Source organism: Vombatus ursinus, unplaced genomic scaffold, assembly GCF_900497805.2.
Source record: "Vombatus ursinus unplaced genomic scaffold, bare-nosed wombat genome assembly UNPS02014805.1, whole genome shotgun sequence".
NCBI classification, from domain to species: domain Eukaryota; kingdom Metazoa; phylum Chordata; class Mammalia; order Diprotodontia; family Vombatidae; genus Vombatus; species Vombatus ursinus.
In genome coordinates this window covers 16,536,508-16,557,955 of record NW_020954583.1, presented here as the reverse complement: position 1 = coordinate 16,557,955, position 21,448 = coordinate 16,536,508, and the positions used below count along the sequence as shown (strand labels likewise).

The following is a 21,448-nucleotide window of genomic DNA, read 5'->3' as shown; positions in this document are numbered from 1 at the left end:
CATGTTTCATGTATAACTTTTTTTTGAAGGGGGAAAAAGTGTTATTGCTTCACGATTGCTGGTGTTTCTGTACCAGTCCATAAATTCATTCAACATGGCCTTTTTATTATTTATTTTTAGATATAGGATAGAAAAAGGTAGAAGGAGTTGCTCAACTCAGTTATAGAATCACCATAATATTCCTATTCTTTCTATTTATCTTGCAGTGTTGTCAAACCAAAATAGAAATGGATCCCTGTGGACATATTGACTTAAAAAAACACAAATTAATATCAACCATGTTGTATTGCATTTTTATTTATTTTGTTAAATATTTCCCCCAAACATCTTAATCTGTTTAGGACCACACTGAGTTTTGCAGGCTACCAGAGACCAGAGAGTTTTGATACCTCTGACATATAATCTTGTCAAACCATGTTAACACTTTTTGTAGATTTTTAAAAAGTATATTCTCATCTTTCCATATTCCTGAATAGTCAATATAGCTCACTGCCAAATATAATATATTGGAGACTTAGAATCTTTCCATTTAGGATGTAAGCTCATTAAGTACAGTGTTTCATTCTTGCCTATGCATCCTCAGTGTTTAGCACAATACCTGGCACATTAAGTGAACACTTAATAAGTACTTCTTGATTGATTGATCAGGGATTTTTAAAAAAGTCATGCTGGTTATTGTGATATATACATGGAATTAAATGTTGAAATATTTGGAGAAAATAATTTTTCATAAGGTTTTTGAAAAGTTCTTTTTTTATATTTTATTTTTTTCTTACATGTCCAATGTTGGATTTTTTTCCTCTAACTTCTTGGTATGTGTTGGTTTTATTGTTCCTATTACCTAGCAAAGAGGGAAACAAAAATATATTAAATGACACTTAGTGTCCTGAAGAAAGTTGTTTTAAGTTAGGATAATTTTGCATTGAGGAAGAATTGTGTTTTTTTAAAAAGTAGAGAAGATAAAATTTGAGCAGATTGAATTGGCAACCAATCTTTGTAGCCAGCCTTGATAAACAACCTTTTTGTTCCCTGAAATAATTTATACTTGTCATGAAAAATACTCCAAACCTATATAATTTTTGTTTTTTTTTAATATTTTTTTGCAAGTACATGTAAAAATTTGTTAACATTCATTTAAAAAATTGATTTCCAGATTCTTTCCCTCCCTTCCTTTCTTCCTCCCTCATTGAGAAGGAAAGCAATTTTATGGAGGTTTTATTTGTGCATGCATGGAAAACTTATCTCTATATTAGTCATTATGAAAAGAAAATACAGACCCCCCCCAAAGCCCGAAGAAAAATAAAAAAAGTTAAAAAAGAATGCTTCAATATGCATTCAGATTCCATCAATTCTTTTTCTGGAAAGGACTCTCTTTTTTAGTATAAGTCCTTTGGAATTGTTTTGGATCATTGTATTACTGAGAACAGCTAAATCACAGTTGATCATTATACAATATTGCTGTTACTGTGTACACTGTTCTCCTTGTTCTGCTCATTTCACTTTGCATCAATTCTTGTAAGTCTTTCCAGGTTTTTCTGAAGGTATGCTGCTCATCATTTCTTTCTTCTTCTTCTTCTTCTTCTTCTTCTTCTTCTTCTTCTTCTTCTTTTGGCGAGGCAATAGGTTGAAGTGATCTGCTCAGTGTCACACAGCTAGTAATTGTCAAGTGTCTGAGGCCAGATTTGAATTCAGGTTTTCCTGAATCAGGGCCAGTGCTCTACCCACTGCACCATCTGGCTGCCCCTGCTTATCATTTCTTACAGCACAATAGTATTCTATCACATTCATATACCACACCTTATTCAGCCATTCCCTAATTGATGGGCATTCCCTTGATTTCCAATTCTTTGCCACCACAAAGAGAGCTGATAGAAATATTTTTGTACATATAGATCCTTTTTTTCTTTTTTAAAATCTCTTTCAGATACAAATCTGGTAGTGGTATTGCTAGGTCAAAGGGTGTGCATAGTTTTATAGCCCTTGGATATAGTTCCAAATTGCTCTCCAGAATGATTGGATCAGTTCACAACTCTACCAACAGTGCTTTGGTGTCTCAATTTTCCCACATTCCCTTCAACATTTGTCACTTTCCTTTTCTGTCAAATTAGAAAATCTGATAAGTATGACATGGTACCTCAGATTGTTCTAATTTGCATTTCTCTAAGCAATAGTGATTTAAAGCATTTTTTCATGACTCTAGAAACTTAGATTTCTTCTTCTGAAAAGTGCCTGTTCATATCCTTTGACCATTTATCAATTGGAGAATGACTTGTATTCTTATCAATTTGACTCAGTTCTCTATAGATTTTTAAAATGAGGCTTTTACAAGAGAAACTTGCTGTAAACATTTTTCATAATTATGATTACTATGCATTTTCCTTCATCCTATTTCCCCCGTTTATCCAATTTTCCCTCTCTTTTCACTGTGTTCATCCTCAAAAGTGTTTTGCTTCTGACTACTACCTCCTCCAATCTGCCCTCCTTTCTATTAGCCTGTTCCCTTCTCTTATCCCCTTCCCCTCCTACTTTTCTATAAGGTTAAGATTTTTTTTATACCCAAATGTGTGTATTTTATTTATTCTTGTTGTGCCAATTCCAATGAGAACAAAGTTCAAGTGTTACTCCCCACCTACCCCATCTTCCCTTCTACTGTAAAAGCTCTTTCAAACCCTTTTTTAATGTGAGATAATTTACCCCATTTTATCTCTTCCTTTTCCTGTCTCCCAGTGCATTTCTCTCTTACCCCTTAATTTTATTTTTTTTAGATATCATCCCATCATATTCAACTCACACCCATTGCCTCTGTCTACATATGCTTCTAAGTGCTTTAATAATAATAAAGTTCTTAGGAGTTACAAGTATTATCTTCCTATGTAAGAATGTAAACAGTTAAATCTTATTGAATCCCTTTTGATTTCTCTTTCCTGTTTACTTTCCCTTGTCTTGTATTTCAAAGTCAAATTTTCTTTTCAGCTTTGATATTTTCATCAAGAATGCTTGAAAATACTCTATTTCATTGGATATTATCCTCTGGAATATCACATTCCAAGGCCCCTGATCCTTAATGTAGAAGCTGCTAAATCTTATGTTATTCTGACTGTGGTTCTACCACTGTGGTATTTGAATTATTTCTTTCTGCATACTTGCAGTATTTTCTCTTTGACCTGGGAGCCTGGAATTTGGCTAGAATATTCCTGAGGCTTTTCATTTTGGGATCTCTTTCAGGAGATGATTGGTGGAGTCTTTCAATTTCTACTTTTCCCTTTGGATCTAAGATAGGAGGGCAGTTTTTCTTAATATTTTCTTGGAATTTGATGTCCAGGTACTTTTTTTTTTTTAGATCATGGCTTTCAGGTAGTCCAATAATTCTTAAATTTTTTCTTCTCAATCTATTTTCTATGTCAGTTGTTTCCCCATTGAAATAGTTCACATTTTCTTCTATTTTTTTCATTCTTTTGTTTTTGTTGTATTGTTTCTTAATGTCTCATGGAACCATTAGATTCCACTTGCCCAAATATAATTTTTAGGGCATTATTTTCTTCAGTGAGCTTTTGCACTTTGTTTTCCATTTGGCCAATTCAATTTTTTTAAGGAGTTCTTGTCTTCAGTGAATTTCTGTATAACTTTTTTTTTCCATTTCACCAATTCTAATTTTAAGGAGTTCTCTTCAGTGGATTTTCATGCCTCTTTTTACTGTTTAGCCTATTCTATTTTTTTAAGGTGGTATTTTCCTCCATATTTTTTGTGGCTCTTATCAAGCTGTTAACTCTTTGTTCATTATTTTCTTGCATCACTCTTTTTTCTTTCCCCAATTTTTCCTTTACCTCACTTACTGATTTTTAAAATCTTTTTTGAGCTCTTTCAGGAATTTTTTTTGGGGGGGGCTGAGAGCAATTCGCATTTTTCTTTGAGGCTTAGGATAGAGCCATTTTGACTTTGTTTTCTTTTTCTGAGTATGTGTTTCGATATTCCCTTTTACCATAGTAACTACCTGTGATTAGGTTCTTTTTTGGTGGTTTGTTCATTTTTCTAGACTATTTCTTGACTTTTAACTTTATGTTAAAGTTGGGCTCTGTTTCTGGGGTAGTGAGGGCACTCTCCCAATCTTCAGGTTTTTCATTCTGTTGTTTTCAGAGCTAGTTCTGGGGTCTGAAGTTTTCAGGTCTTCCACAATGGTATGATCTAAGGAGTGCTATCGTCACTGCTCTCCTGGCCTGTTCTCTGGTCTGTTAGTGACCAGAAGCACTACTGTGATCAGCATCCTCACTCACCCAGGGCCACACTCTCCAGTGTTGCAGTGTTGCTCCTTGCTCTGGGACTGCCACCAGAGCCATGTATGGGCAATACAATAGAGTATTACACCAGTGCCAGCAAATAATAATCTCATTCTGAGCAGTTACCTGACTCCCTTATTGTCTGTGGGCTGAGGGCTTCAGAAACCTCTAATGCTGACCCAGTTGTTCACAAGGCCTGCTGCTGGCTTTCCTGGATGTGGCCTGTGCTTAACCACTTAACCACTTATCAATGCCTTTAACTCTCACCCCAGTGAGACTGACCTTTCCTGTAGACCTTTTAAGTTATTTTGGGCTGGAAAATTGTTTCACCCCATCTTTTTGTTGGTTCTGCCATTCCAGAATTTATTTTCAGGCATTATTTTAAATTTGTTTGGAGGGGAGTTTGGGAGAGCTCGGGCAGGTCTCTGCCTTTACCGTAACATCTTTGGAACTATAATGATTATTAGAATTAAATTCTGGACATATTTCTAGACTGTTACAATAGGAAATATACAGTAAAATTGCTTAAAATTATGTCTATTTATATTTCAAATTAAGTTATTGGAACCTTTTCAAATTTAGAAGAAAAAAAGAGCTATATATCACAGGTTACTTTAAATATAATCACTTTTGATTTTTTGAAGCTTAAAAAATTTAATATCCTTCCATCTTTATTGAGCAGAATCATATATTTGATTTTTATTAAATAATTTACCCCCATTAGAGCAACTTTATTCTCAAATAGTCAACTATCCACGTTGATATTATGTTATTCAAATATCTAGCTATCTACTACCTGGGCTATAAATGCTGAGCATCTGAGATCAAATGAGAGTTGGTTATAAAGAGAGACAGAGACAGAGACAAACAGAAACAGACAGAGACAGAGAGAGGAAGAAGGAGGAGGAGGAAAGCAGAGAGTAGCAGGCATAATGCTACATTGAACAGAGTGCTGGAAGTCAGGGAGATGTGTGTTAAAATTCTGCCTCTGACACATACTGCCTTTGTGATTATGGGTAAGTCACTTAACCTTGGGCATCTCCCTAAGACTTATCTCCTAAGTTATAGACAATTTAGCATTTCTTTGGTGGAAGAAGTCATGGACCAAGGAAGTATTTTAGAGCTGTTATTGGTAATGGGAGAATAACACTGAATCACTCCAGACTATATTAGTTATCCATGATACACATGATGTCACTAACTTGAGTCCCATCTCTGTAAGATTACTTCATTTAAACTGGGCTGCACCTAAGTATCTAAGTCTCCATTTTTGAATATACAGACCATATTAAAAAATCTCATTTCAACAAATATTCTTTAAATATAATATGCTTCTTAGAAGCTGGAAGAGAAGCAGAAATCAGAGAAGATATTGTCTCTAATTTGATGGATCATCATATCTGTATCCAAATAACTTACACAAAATAAAACATAAGCATAGAACACAACAACAAAGCATATGAAAGAGATGCAAAAGAAATAATTATTTGAATTCTGAAAAGCAGGGAAAGCCATTACCCCAATTGGAGGATCAAGGCAATCTTTATGTGAGTTTTGTATCTAAGCTGGACGTTAAATAATACAGGAAATTTAAACACGTAGAGCATTACAGCTGTGGAAACTAGGGTGAACAGAGGTAGCAAAATATTAGGATTTATGTAAAATGAGTGAAGAGGAGTGAGTGGGAAAAGAAGAGATAGAGTAGGAGTTAGAAATGTTAGGGTGAGAATTTGTAGGGGATCTTCTGTGGCAAGTTTATTTGGTAAATAATGAGGATACACTGAAGGATTTTAAGGAGATGAATAACATGACTCTTTTTCTACCCGAAGAAGATTAATGTGGCTTGGTATGAATTGTGAATTAGTAAAGTAGGGAAAAATGTGTTTAAGAAGACAGTCCCTGTGGATCTTGTAATATTCAAGTGGGCAGTAGTAGGTAATCAGGCCTTTACTATGAAAATAGATAGGATTGGACATTATGCCTGCTGTGCAGACAGGTTACCCTACCTGGAAGTCCTTTGGGGCAGTTCCCAGTGAGGAATATCAAGGATGTGAAACAAAGATGTATGTCTGGAACATTTATATGTTGAGGAGCAGCTCAAGAACAATAGGTAATTCATTGAAGAAGCCAAATGAATAAAGTTGGATTAGATCAGTTGTTTGAGATGTCTTTTCATGTATTTAATTTGCTATGATAAGACAAATTTTATATCCAAATTCAGTGTGTTTTGTTGAAAGAATGAATAAATGAATGAATGGTTTAGATTCAGTACATTGTAGTTGTAGAAGAAGAGAAACAAGATAAAGACAAAATTAAAAATGTAAAAATGTAAAAATTTTACTTTCTATTTTGTGTTTTTAGGATCACGTCTTCGCCAGGAAGATTTTCCTCCCAGGATTGTTGAACATCCTTCAGATGTTATTGTGTCTAAAGGAGAGCCAACAACTTTGAACTGCAAAGCTGAAGGCAGGCCAACTCCTACTATAGAGTGGTATAAAGATGGTGAGAGGGTGGAAACTGACAAAGATGATCCCCGATCCCACCGCATGCTGCTGCCTAGTGGATCTTTATTTTTCTTGCGTATCGTGCATGGACGTAGAAGCAAGCCTGATGAAGGAAACTATGTGTGTGTGGCAAGGAACTATCTTGGTGAGGCAATGAGTCGCAATGCATCTCTGGAAGTGGCATGTAAGTAAGAGCAAAAGTTTTGAAACTCATATGGATTTATTTCTTCAGTAAACTTTTATTCAGCCATTTAAAAAAATCAATACATTGTTTGACTTAAATTTTTAATTGCCCTTGCCTTTTTCACAGAAATCTTTTCAGTACAATGAAAAATCACTAGTGCTATAGAAATATTTACCCATGTTAAAACAATGAGTAAGTCGTGGTAATAACAGTAACATTCAAAATATAATTTATTGTTATGGAAAAATATGGTTGAGGATATTAAGTTGGATGTGTGAAAATGCAAAGCTTTTTACATTGTTCAAAATACTGTTCTGTTAACTATACATATTGAATTGGTGAGCTGGTATTTTTTTTCTCTAGTACTAATCTAAATAAAGATCTTAATACAGACTTTACTCTCTGGAATAGAATCTCCATTTCAATTAAATTGGAAATAAAAATGAACCCTTGAGCATTACCAAAAACTAAAACTGTTCTTGCACAAGAGTCTCAAATTAGACTTGAATATATAGTTTAGATAAGTCTTTCAACTTGGAGTATACTCCATCTCAGGTAGATTGCAGCCTCTACCTGCATTCTCATTCTTTGTGTTTTTCATCTATTTCTTTTTAAAAATACTCCATAAATAATTTATGTAATGACACTGAGGGTTACCTCTGGTTCTTTTAATATTTGAGGGATATCTATATAATGAATAGGCTGTCTAACTGTTATCCCTTACTTTAGTATATGACCTGCCTAAATAATTTTCTGATAATAAAAGTCCTTAATGATGTCTTTCATACATTATTTCTTATATGCAAGTGATGTTGGTAATATCCTACATATATCCACTATGAATATACCTTTTCATTGCTCATGTTCCACCTGTAATTTTTATTCTTGTGAGTTTATGATGTTCTGTGATTTACAGTGTTACTGTGTTATAGGAGAATATTAATATTAAGAAGATAGTTTTGGCAGCAGTGAACTTTTTAGAATCAATGGAAATATTTTGATGATTTGTGTTATTATCCTAACTTTTCTTTTAATATTCGGTTTTTAATTATTTAAGTTTAAAAAATATTATTTTTGATACAATAGACACTATCCAACATGCACCAAGACAAACCCCTTTACAGTGTGGTTTTTTTCAAAATAAGCAAATTTGTTTAACTTGTCTCATAGAATCATTATATTCCACTTTTGCAGTTTTTCTCATTTTCTTAACAATAAAAGCATAATTTTATTACATTGAAACACATTTATTATTCTGTTACCCACTAGAGAGATTTTGTAGTATTGTACACTGTCTTCTGATTTAAATTTACATTACATTGATGCTAATACTAGATCTTTGATTAAATATGTTATATTATTGCAATAATAATACTAGAATTTCTTTAATACTTTAAGGAAATATTAGATGATGTGACATAATATTAAGTATTTCAGGGAAGTATCACATGACTTGTACCACTTGCATTGGTAGAAGAATTTTTCTCTTTATTGACCTCCCTATACCAGTGAAATCATAGGCTTAGTCCTTTCCCTTTTTTTTGTTACAGAACTAAAAACACATTTTTGATAATCAAGCACCTGACATGAAATTGTTTTATTGTTTTATGTTTGTTAAATTTAACAGCTGGTATTAATTTCTTTGGAGACTGAATAATATTTGAGAATTATTTAAATTAAAAATACCTTTATCATCCATTTTTCTGCAATTAAAATACAAGTTCTGATTGGAATTAATTATACTTTGAACAAAATCCTTATAGGGCAGTTAGTATAATTAAAAATTATAGGTAGAAACTAGTTATTTATCTGCTTAAAACCCTTCAGTCTATCCTCATTATTTATCAATTAAACTTGCCACAGAAGATCTTCCACAAACTCTCACCCTAATATTTCTGACTCTATCTCCCACTCACTCATTACTTATTTCATATAAATCCTAATACTTTGCTACCTCTGTTCACCTTAGTTTCCACAGCTGGAATGTTCTACATGTTTAAATCTCCTGTATCATGTAAAGTCCAGCTTAGCTACATAACTCACATAAAGATTTCCTTGATCCTCCAGTTGGGATAATAGCTTTCCCTGCTTTTCAGAATTCAAACAATTATTTCTTTTGCATCTCTTTTATATGTTTTATTGCTGTGTTATATTCTTATCATGTTTTATTTTGTATACATTATTTGGGCATAAATATGGTAATCCATGAGTAGATCCATGATGATCCACTAAAATCTAAATTAGGTTTTAGTCCTAATTCTGCATTCAATAAATGCTTATTGATTGATTTTGCTACTAATTTGCTACCTGACCTAATAGCTTAAGTCTCTGTCTCAATCTCTCCATCTATAATTTTTAATTATACTAATTGCCATATAAGGATCTTGTTCAAAGTAAAATTAGTTCCAATCAGGACTTGTATTTTAATTGCACAGGAATATGTTTGCACTATTCAGAACATTGTTTATCTTTTATCTTGGCATCTATTCTAAACCCCTATTTTTTGGCCCTTCTATTTCAGTGCTCTTTTTAACAATATCAAACTACCTTCAAAATAATAACAAAAACTTAAATATTTTTAAAATTTAATATATTTTATTTTCCCCCAATTACATGTTAAAACAATTTTTAACATTTTTAAAAAAGTTTTGAGTTCCTAATTTTATCCCTTCCTCTCTTCCTTCCCCCCTCCCTGAGACAGAAGTAATCAGATATAGGTTATATGTGTACAATCATATAGAACATTTCCATATTAGTCATTTTGTGTAAGAAGCCTGAAATAAAAGAAAAAGAATGAAGTAAAAAAAAGTGAAAATAGCATACTTCAGTCTATATTCAAACAATATTACCTCTTTCTCTGGAGGTAGATAGTATGCTTCATCCTTTGTTCTTTGGGAATGTTTTATATCATTGTGTTGCTCTGAATAGCTAAGTCATTCACGGTTCTTCATCATACAATACTGCTGTTATTGTGTACAACGTTCTCCTGATTCTGATGACTTCACTTTGTATCAGTTCGTGTAAGTCATTCCAGATTTTTCTGAAATCATCTTGAAAAGCTCATGTTCTTAAGAGTATACATTCCTTGGAAAATGATATTTTTAATAGATTTTTGAATATATATTCTAAGGAATATAAATTCTTGTCCTTTTATTTTAGAGAACTACCCAAGGCATTGGATGCCTTCCTCTAGGTCTTCAAACAGTTTGTGCACATAATTGAATTACTTGTACTAATTATTATCTATCTATCCCTTGGTCTTACTATCTGATGAGCCCACCTCCTTTTCTAATCATCCATCTCCTTTAAGATATCATTTAACCAGTTTCTTACAAGCAAGTCATCGTTGGTAGTAATCAGGAGCTCATTTAGATTTGTCATTTCCTTTTGGGTTTCCTGTAGTTGGGTAGATCCTCTATGATATTTTTTAGAGAATTTAGACAAGAATAGAAAAGGATAAGAAAGCAGGGGTGGCTTATGGCTTATACTGGTGGAGATGTTACCCACATCAATGAGATCATACATCCATTGACGTCTACTTAGTAATATGGAAAGTGATAAAGATGGAGGACAATTTAGGATAGCCCTATGTCAAGAGGATCAGGGCCTAAGATAATTATCTGGCTCTCATTTGTCCTTGTTAAATCTCCAACTACCTCCAAGAAATCTCTAACTGGATGTATGATAGTCATTTCAAATTCAACATGTCCCAGACAAAGTCATTATCTTTTCTCTTAAACCTACCCCTTCTCCTAACTTCCTTGTTTTGGTCAGGGGTACTAGCATTCAGAAAGTCATTTGTACTCACAACCTCTAAATCATTCTTGACTTTTCACTCTTAATTAATTGACAAGTCCTCAACATATCTCACATCCATCCCCTTCTTTCTCTTTGTACCATAATCACCCCAGTACATGCCCTCATTGCCACTTCCCTTGTCTATTGCAATAGTGTCTTGACTGTTCGATCTTAAATCTCTCCTTTCTCTAACTCATTGTGCCAAAATCAATATTTTTGAAGTGCACAATATAAATTGTCATACTATTCTGCTTCCTTGCCCAAGAAGCTTCAGCAGCCTCTGATTGCCTTAAGGATGAAATAGGAACTTCTTCAGTTGACGTTTAAAGCCCTTCACAACTTGGTTTCAGCCTTCGTATGGACTATCTCCCAAATGCCTGGAATACTCTCTTTCCTCACTTCATCTATTAGCTGAACTTAAAGACTACCTCCTTTAAGTTTCTTACCAACAACTGAGGAAATCACTTATTTCCTCAGTTGTTAATGACTACCTTCCCTCCCCCCCAAAAAATGCATATTTATTTTGTATATGCTTTGTAATTACTTATCTGTGAACATGCTGTACAATATTTCCTCAGTAGAATGTAATCTACTTGGAGAGAAGGACTCTTGGACACACACACACACACACACTCTCTCTGTCTCTCTCATTTTATTTTATTTTTGGGTCACATTCTTATATACATTGGTTATCTGATGGTGAAATAGCAATGTTATGTAGGAACAAATCATAGAATATTACAACCTTTGAAGGACCGAAGTTTAGGGTCATGTGGTTAGCATGAGCAGCCAACAGGACATTTTAAGTCAGGAATTAATTATACTAGAAAAGTGGTATAACACACAGATGTCATAACATGTGACCCTGTAGTCTGAGTGCTGCCTGAATCAGATTAACATGTAATTGGGAAATATTTAATAAAATAAATAAAGATACAGTAAGCCATAGATAATGTTAATATGTGGTTTTGTATTTGCAATACATTTTACACTTAATTATCTCATTTAATCTTTCCAATGACTTTGTGAGGTAGGTTCTATTATTATGCCTTATGTTAATGGATAACCACATTGAGGAGATAGATGACAGAAGATTATTCACAGGGTCTTTCATTCTACCAGTTGCTTCATTTTGGTTTTAGAGTGTTTCAAAATGTTTATTTCCACTATGATAAGGACAGTTTTCTAGGTAAAAGTTCACTTCTCTAGGTCAGTGTTTTGCCAGGGCAAATAATACTCCTCACCCTTCCCTTTAATAAACAATTTAGATTTATGAATACTGCATATTCAGTGGAGAAAAAGTACTCAAGACCAAATCTGTAAGTTGAAATTAGAATCACTTGCTTCCTGTTGAGCCTGATTCATTAGCCAAAATTTTATTTCAGCATCTAACTTTTCTCTATCATCCTCAAGGCCAAAATAATTTTTAAACATTTAGCAAATAGAAACACCATTTTTTGATAAACAGTATCTGACATTGCTGAACTCACTGGATGCTTTTCCAATGGGAATATCAAAAGAAAGAGTTGCAGTCACTAATATGGATAGGATTTCAATTTCTAGCACCAGGGTGTCACATGTAAGGAACAGAAAGCATATAGGGGATCCTCACACAGACTGAGGCTGACTCTGATCTAGGCTGAATCAGTGGCAGCCCCTAGAGATAGCAGCCATAGCCCCAGGTGTTAAATATGTGACAGCGGCTTGATCTATCGACCACTCTAAGAGGGGGCTATGGCCTAAATGAAAATTCATGAAAAATTGATGAAGTCCCCAGATTATTTTTTTCCCTTTTCCTTTTCTCAGCACTGTGCCAGTGCACTGAGGAGAGATTAAATGAGGTGTTGAACGCGTTAGCGGCAAGAAGGTTGTGGTTCAGAGGTCAAGGGGGCATGCAGAAATGGATCTTTTTTTCCCTACTTTTCTTACTTCTAAAGCAAAACACAAGGGCTTTTCAGATTAGCTGGGATTTGCCATGGCTTTGATATAAAAATAAAAAGCATAAATGTTAAAAGTAGATTTTTGGTGCTTCTACAAAAGAGGGAACAGCTTCTGATTCATAATTCAATTGGAGTACTAAGAATAGATTGAATTCCATGACTGCAGGGTGATTTTTTTTCACCTCCATATTTCAGGGCTCATGGTTGAACTAAAGTCACTTATACAAAGAAAGGGTCTTGCATTATTTATAGGTCACAGATTGCTGGAACAGCAAAGCTTTGGAACACTCCACAAACATAATGATCCTGTTTACTTTAAATCCCAAACTAAATTGATGTTTTATCTTTACCAGTAAAAGAGGTTATAGTGGAAGACTGAATTCAGTAGGGGAGGTCACAGGTGCTATTCAAATTGAGCTAAGGGTAAAATATTTCATCCATACTCTAAGTTAGCAATCAGTTTGCTTTTTCTGTACATTTTAAATGCATATGTTGGCCTAGTAATTATCAGTAATAATGAACGAACACTATACCCAAAGCACCTCCTTCCCACTGTGCCTTATTATTTTTTTTTCTGATGTGTGTCCTTTTACCACTGTAGAATTTTAGAGCTTATTCCTCCTTTCTCCTGCTTCTAAAGGAAGTGCACAGTGCTTTTAAAGTTTTTTTTTTTTTTCCTGAAGGATTTTTAATGTATTAATGGAGAATAGGTGGAGCCTGTCATTGTGGATAGTGGCCAGGGTTCAGAATCAAGAAGACCTGTATCCAGGTTCAAAACATGCATAAACAGGGATATGATTTTGGGGCAGATCAATTAACTCCTCTTGCCTTATCAAACTTTCTAAGATTGTAGCTTTCTGTATTACAGCAGAGTTTCTGATCTGAATCAGATGAAATCACAGGTCTGTATAAAAAATGATAAACATACAGAGGGGGGAAATAATTTCTGGCTTAATAAATAATTGTTTATGACTATGCTGTTTTCACTCTGCCTGACCCACATTTATTTTTTTAAAATTTAGATGCTTTGTAATGGTAATTTCCAAACATATGACATCACTTTTATTAAAAAAAAAAGTTGGCCCTGCACTTTTCATGGAACAGTCTATGTAAATAATTTTCTCAGCTCATATTTTATTCAGATGACATAATAATTTATCATAATTTTATAACAAAACATATGTAAGTCTTAAGCACATGATAAAACATAAAATACAGATATTTACTTAAAATAATTCATAATTTTCATATGAAAAAATTATAAGATAATATATATAATGATAATTATATGATCATAGATTTAGAGCTGGAAGGGACCTCAGAGCATATGTAAGTCAACTCCTTCATTTTATAAATGAGGAAATTGAGGGCCAGGAAGGTGAAGTGTCTTTTCCAAGGTCACAGGAAACATCAGAAAACAGTTTTGAAGACAGATCTTTTGACTTCTAGGCACTGATCTTTCAACCATAACATTCTGCTTTCCTTCAATGTTATGCTGCTAAGATTAGGGACTGACATCCTCCACTTCACACACCCCTTTCTATGTGGGGTGATCACACTATCTGTCACTAATTTATTTTCCTTATTCGTTTTATCCTAGATCTAAGGTAACCAAGAGGATATGTTTGATTTTTTTTTCACATTAATTGCTAACATCATAACATCTTCTTCATTAAACAATTAATTCTTCAGCTGCTACCCTAGTTTATTAAATATCTTTTATTTCATGAATTGTAGAAACTTTTTCCCCCATAAGCTTTTGCTCATTGTTTTCTTTATAACAGACCCTCTAATTTCCTAAGCTTAAAGGAATAACAAGGCTACTGGCTATACAATTTATTGACAGAGTGATAAATAATTAAAAGACACAATTTTTATTTACAGTAGATCACTTATGAGACAGACTAAAGAAAAATCAACTTTTAACTTTAACTGTTCACTTCTAAATTCTGAAAACAAGAGTCCCACTATTCAGTTCTCTCAAGATATCAATTAAAGTATCTTCCAAATAATTTCTTCTTGTTTCTTCACAAGATAGGTGTTAATCCCTTATTCTCTCAGGAATTAAGTTCTCTGTCCTTTCTTCAGCCATAACAGTTAACAGTCCCTCTAGAATGAGAATTAAATGCTTCATTTCCTCACTAAATTCAACAGAATGAACAATGAAACTGTAACTATTCATGATTCTATTACTACTTAAAGATACAGTATATAAAGACATAGCATCCAGTCTCTGTGGGGCAGGGTATTGAAGCTGGTGTTAAATTTTTTTTTGGTCTCGGAAGATCATTTGGAAGTTCATTAAATACACATTAATATTATATATAATACATATATCATAGTGCAAAGCACCACTTGACAGACTGCTTCAAAAAACCAATACAAGTTTAGCAAAACTAATGATTATCATTAAATAGCCTAACAATACATGCATAACACTACATATCATAGTAGATATAGTATAGTATAGTAGAATGTAACACTACGTACAACTCAACAATGAATTCCATCTAGCTGAGTGAGTAACCTCTTTTACAACATTATCATTCAACTTTGTATTGATTCTGTTACCTTGTTGAATCAAAAACTTTGGAACCCTAACTTAGTATGTCCCTCTGCAATGATATGTTTAATCCTTGTCTTGTCTGTAGATTTTCTCAGTTCAATTCCATTCAACCATAACCTCCTTGAGGGCAGGGAATTTTTTTTTTGCCTTTTTTTTTATACTCAGTGCACAAAGTACAATGTACTCAGTGCAAAGTACTATGAACATAGTAAGGACATTTGCCTCATCCAAAGATTAGTGATTTCTTGCTACCATGGGGTTCTTGCTGCCTCCCTTCACATGGGGGAGTTTCCTTTGTTTGACTTAAGAACTTCCTTCAGTATCCTTCCTATCAGCTCCCCTTTCTCATTTAGGCCTCGACTCTCCTGACATGCTCCTCCTCAGAAGCTAGCATATAAATCTGTTCCTAGGTGTCTGGTATAACTGGTATTTTTATATGATCCTCTGATAGTTCACAGGGTACTGAGTGATCTCCCCAGTTCTGAACTTCTTATGAATTACCTTAAAATCTTCACATAGTAGTATTTTTTTGAAATGTCCCTTCCTCTAGGCCATACATTTTAGCAGGAAGGCAGTCCTACAATTTCAGTTACTTGAAATGAAATTATTTTCTATAATCTAGATTTCCATCTTTCCATTTTATGAAAAGCTCTGAAAAGCTCCAGTGATTTTACTTTGCTGTACTTATTTCTCTTTTAAGTCAATATAAACCTAGTAGGCTGTCTTTTCAAATTAACTACTTTTAAAATGACATTTTTGCCCAATTCTGGAAAGTTATCCAAATGCTTGCCTAAGGAGTTTAGATTATACTTATTAGATAATGAGGGAGTCACTAAAGGTTTTTGAGTAAAGAAAGGATTGGAAGAGGAATATGACAAAAGAATTGTTTTAGAAAATATAGCTGTCCATTGGGGTGTAAGATGGATTAGATGGGGAAGAGATCCTGAAGACAGTAAGAAGAAATCCATTTTCTGTTTTTTGTCCAGATACAAGTTGATAAGGGCCAAGACTAGAGTAGTTAACAGTTGCAAGAAAATGGAAAGGAGGAGTTCAAGAGCTATCATGAATAGAATCTTTGAAGGGACTTGGTGCTTTTTGCCTGACTTGAATATAAGAGAGAAAGGATTTGCTTTCTCAAAGAGGATTATTATATTTTAAAATATGGTGTTTGATGGTTTTTTAAATGTTAATTGAGATATTGTTTTTGTTTTAAACTTAAATTGAGATATAATATAGGGTACTATACATAGTATGGTGTTTGTTGAATTACTGAATTGAAAATGGAATCCAAATGATCATTTGAATTATTACCTGGAATAGTTGAGTTATTAAAAAAAAAACAACTTGGAAGTGACTGTAGCAGTCATCTTCTCATTTCATTCTCATTTCACCATTTACGATGGTGGTGTTAAACTCAAATAGAAATAGGAATTACTAATCTGTACGTAAGGATCCCTGTGGGCCACATATTGACTGAGTTTTCAAATATAATGTTATTTATATTTTATTGAATTTTTATTTTGTTAAATATTTCCCAATTACATTTTAATCTAGTTTTGCTTCACCCGGGAGTTCTGTGTACCACATGTGTATTTGACACCACTGATCTACAAAATCTCTGATCTTTATTGAATATTTACTTTGTGATGGGAAACTCATTAGCTCATATTTAAAGGAAATCTCTAATAGTTTTTTTTAATATTTAAAAACTTTATCTTGCCCTCTCCTTTTCCCCTCTTTTATACACACATCTTCCATGCAGTGATCCCTGTTCTCTCCTTATATAGAAAATATTTGCTCTTAGGGCAGTCAATCAAAAAATCACCATTTTTAAAGTGCCTACTTTGTTTCAGGCACTGTGTTAAGCACTGGAGATACAAAGAAAGGAAAATGACCATCTTTCCCCTCGAGGAGCTCACAATCTATTGATAATAGTATTTTAGAGAAATCTTTCAATCATTCACTTAATTCCAAGACTTTACAGTTAAGTATGAAAAGTCTTTGAAAGTCACCAAATAAATTTAAATGATACCAGATAGGAAATTTGTTCCAGTTGGCTAAGGGATTTTGTCATGGTTCTCTGGTAGCTGGAATAACAAATTGCAACTATTGGCTCTTTTAGCCAGAAGAGAACATTCCAGTAAACCTCTGAGAACGAACCCCTTGACAGTGGGGGGAGAACAACTAGGTCTCAGCCTAGCCTTGGCCAGAGTAAGATTTTGGAGGACTTTGAATTTCTCATCTTCCTATTAATATCTTAGTATCAGTCCATAACTTGATGCCCTAGCAGATAATTGTGTGTGTGCTGATTAGATTAATCTTTAGAGCACTGTAAAGCTTCCTCAGTATTTATTAGTTAAAAGTTCACCGAACTATATACACTAGAAAAAACTATGTTGATGAAGACTGTTGTCTAACCTGTATATACAGTTGGATGGACAGTCCATAGAGTTGGTCTATTAATAGATAAATGGACATAGAAATAACATACAGAAGATACAGCAAAAGCAATATCTATAGATATAGATGATATAAAGAAGAGATTGAAGTATGTTAGATATTATATCAAGAGTTCTTAACCTGGGGTATAGGAATTTGTTTTTATAAAAATGTTTTGATAATTGTGCTGTTGTTCAGTTGTTTCAGTTGTCTCTGACTCTGGGACCCCATACAGGGTTTTCTTGACAAAGATAATGGAGTGATTTGCCATTTCCTTCTCTAGGTCATTTTAGAGATTAGGAAAATGAGGCAAACAGGGTTAAGTGACTTGGCACAGTGAGGCAAGGTTTGAACTTGGATAGATGAGCCTTCCTGACTCCAGGCCCAGCACTCTATCTACTGCGCCACCTAGCTGCCCTTTTGATAACTGCTTTTCAATATAATTGCTTCACTTGGTAATCTTATGTATTTTATTTTATGAACTTAAAAACATTATTCTGAGAATTCCATAGGCTTCACCAAATTGCTAACATGGTACATGACATAAAAGGTCAAGAATTCCAGGTCTTGTCCAGTCCTCTCATTTTACAGATTGTAAATGGAGGACTAGGGTTAAGTCCCTTATCCATTGTCACACAGACTGAAAGCATCAAAGATGACATTTAACCCAGGTCTTTTGACTTCAGAGTCAGTGCTGTTTCTTCTGGTACCATCCCTCCCAAACTCACTTCTATTTAACTACCTTGTAATTATTTATGTTCATTCATTTTATAACCATTTATGTACTTCTTGTCTCCCCCATTAGGATATAAGCTCCTTGTTGATTAACCAACTTATTGCATGTACATTGAGTAGTAAATGGGAGAAGAGTGTATTCAACAGTACTTGTGATGACACATTTTCTTTCCAAAGCAAGAATCAGTTTGCACAATAGGACAGAATGATAATAAAAATGTAGTTGTTTTGCATTTCTTTTTTAGGCAGTTAAGGAGTAATATTACTTCCCTATTCATAAACAACTTGCTAAAAAAAGAATTGAAGAAAAAGCATAGTATATTATGAAAAGGTTTGGATTCATGATTAAAAACTCTAGACTTGAGTTTTTGCCTTGTAGCTTTTCTAAGCTCTATGACCTGTGGTAAGTTGCTTTCCACTTTAGGTTTCAGTTTCCTCAGTGATGAGGTAGATAGGTCTCCTAAACTTCTCTAATTCTGTTATTTTAAAATCACTATTTGTGTGGGCTATGAAGAGTGCTCTGATAAATTCTAGCTGAAAATTTCTAATATATAAAATTTCTAAACCCATGAGTTAACAAATAATTAAACTGATTGCATTTTGTGTACCAACTCTATTTCTCATATGCACTTTACTGAAACATATCTTGACTGCAATGAATTCTGAAAGAGAAGCTACATTAGATGAATGTTTTCTTTCTAGATCTGCTTTGCATTTTCTTCAAGGAAAAATGGTTGTGTTTAATATTCATATAGGATTTCCACATAAAGCAGCCTTATCTGTTCAATCAGACTACCTTTAACAAGTCAATCTGAAAAATCCTTCTTAAGTACTTACTCTTTTCTTTAGGTCAAATGGATACAATGTCTTATTCCATTCTTCAAAAGTATATGTCAGTAACAGAGATATTAGAGTGTGATATGCATTATGCTTTTTCCTGTCACATTAAAAGGGAAAGCTTTACAAATGAAGTGCCCACTAGTAATAGACCATTATGTTCTAGAATCTCTCCTTTTATAAGATGACATGCAAATGCACCATTATCTTTCTTTGTAAAAAGAAAAAAAAGTAGTAGTCTAATTAATCATATTTAAGAGTTTTCTATAGTTGCTTTCTGGGAAATATTACCATTGTTCATTTACTGTATTAAGGGCCTTAACTCCTTCACAAGAAAGTATTCCATGCATTCCAGTCAGATTCAATGTGAATTTCATGGACACTAATAAATATTTGTCAGAAATACAAGGTTGGTTAGTATATGAAAACCAAATGGTACAATTATAATAGGATCAAAAAGATAGAAAAGATATTAGTAATAACCTCATAAAACCTACTCTTTTTATAGGTGAAAAAAACTGTCTTCTGGAAAGGTGAAAATCTCACTTGCCCAAGTTTACAAAGTTAGTTAGTGGCAGAGCCAGGATCAAAACTAAGATATCTTTAGTCATAGTGCTTGCCACTCCTCCATTCTTTTGGGCCCAGTGGATGGTTAATATGGACAAAATGTGATGTGAATATCAGTGATGGAGGCAGTTACAGTTTTGGGACTTAATTTAAATTTCTATAAGTTGGGAACAAAAAAGAACTTTGTACATCTGCTCTGAAAGATAAAGATTTTACTTCTACTTTTTTTTAAACATAAAAATAATAATTAAGGGCAGGATTAAAATAAAGGTAATAACTGCTAACCTTTGATTTATTTACATATTTTAAATAATAAATCTTTTTCTATTTATTAAAGGTCTGTTTAAAAATAGTATATTACATGTGTTAAAACAGAACTAGGTACAGAATGAGGAAAACATTTTTAGAAAGCTTCATGCCCATTAAAAATAAAATTTGGGCATAGTTACAAAAAAGTGCTGATACCATGAGAATAACTGTTTAGTAACTCTCTTGAAAAAAAAACATGATTCTTACAAGTACTGTATATGAAGTACTGAGTTATGGAGCATGGTTAGTTCATATACACACATATATACACATGGAGCATGGTTAGTTCATATACACACATATGTGTGTATATGAACTAACCATGCTCCATAACTAACACATATTACATGTGTATATATGTGGGAATGTCTATATGTATATTATATGTAATGAAATCTCTTTACTATGATAGAAATTGTGAAAGTTAATTGCTTATTACTTGATTGCTCTAACTTTTTCTCAGTGTGCCTTTGGAAGTTAATATTGATTGAAATATACATACATACATACAGGTGGAATTTTCCTAATCTGGAAATAAATAATTGAATTATTATATGACTTTGCAAATCCTATATGTAGAAGGGTATGCAAACTATTTTAAACAGAGGTACCACAGAACAAAGATAACTGGAATGGAAATCAAGATTCTTGGGTTCTCATGCCAGCTCTTGCACTTAACTAGTTGAATCACTTTGAACAAATTACTTATAATCTTTGCTTCAGTTTCTTTAGAGTCACCTATGTGGTATAATGAATGGAGTGCTGGGCCTGAAATTAGTAAGACTTGTATTCAAATGTGATCTCAGATGCTTACTAGCTTTGTGTGACCTTCTGAAAGTCTCTTAACTTCTTTTTGCTACAGCGTAATCAAATGTAAAATGAAGACAATAATATCACCTACCTCCCAGTATTATTGTAAGTATTAAATGAGATAATATCTTTGTTCTGTGCTACCTCTGTTTAAAATAGTCTTCATATCCTTCTACAGGTAGGACATCATCCAGTCAACATTTATTTAGGTTAAAGCATACTACAGGTTTAACGTCCAGCAATAGCTCACTTACTCCCATTTCCATATTTATTCTCATATTTCCTTCTTTTCTGATGGTTATTTTACCAGTATAAATCATGATATTATATAACATTATGTATCATATTAAGCTCAAGCAGCAAAGAAGTTTGAATTTTGCTTAAGTAAACTTTCTTTTACTTGAAGGAAACAAGATTATTTGATTACTTCTACCAAATCTTCACAGTTGTGCTGCTAATGATGACAGAGGTCCACTATGTTTTTT

At 33.4% G+C, this 21,448-nt stretch overlaps 1 protein-coding gene across 2 annotated transcripts in view; it reads left to right on the top strand.

The window, feature by feature from the left end:
* Positions 1-6,722: 6,722 nt before the first annotated feature.
* ROBO2 (roundabout guidance receptor 2) overlaps positions 6,723-21,448 on the top strand; it is a 633,674-nt gene continuing 618,948 nt past the window's right edge. For both annotated transcript variants that reach the window (XM_027874186.1, XM_027874188.1), the window contains exon 1: positions 6,723-6,962. In XM_027874186.1, the coding sequence (XP_027729987.1) occupies positions 6,821-6,962 (142 nt within the window). In that variant the 5' untranslated portion in view covers positions 6,723-6,820. The remainder of the gene's footprint in view (positions 6,963-21,448) is intronic.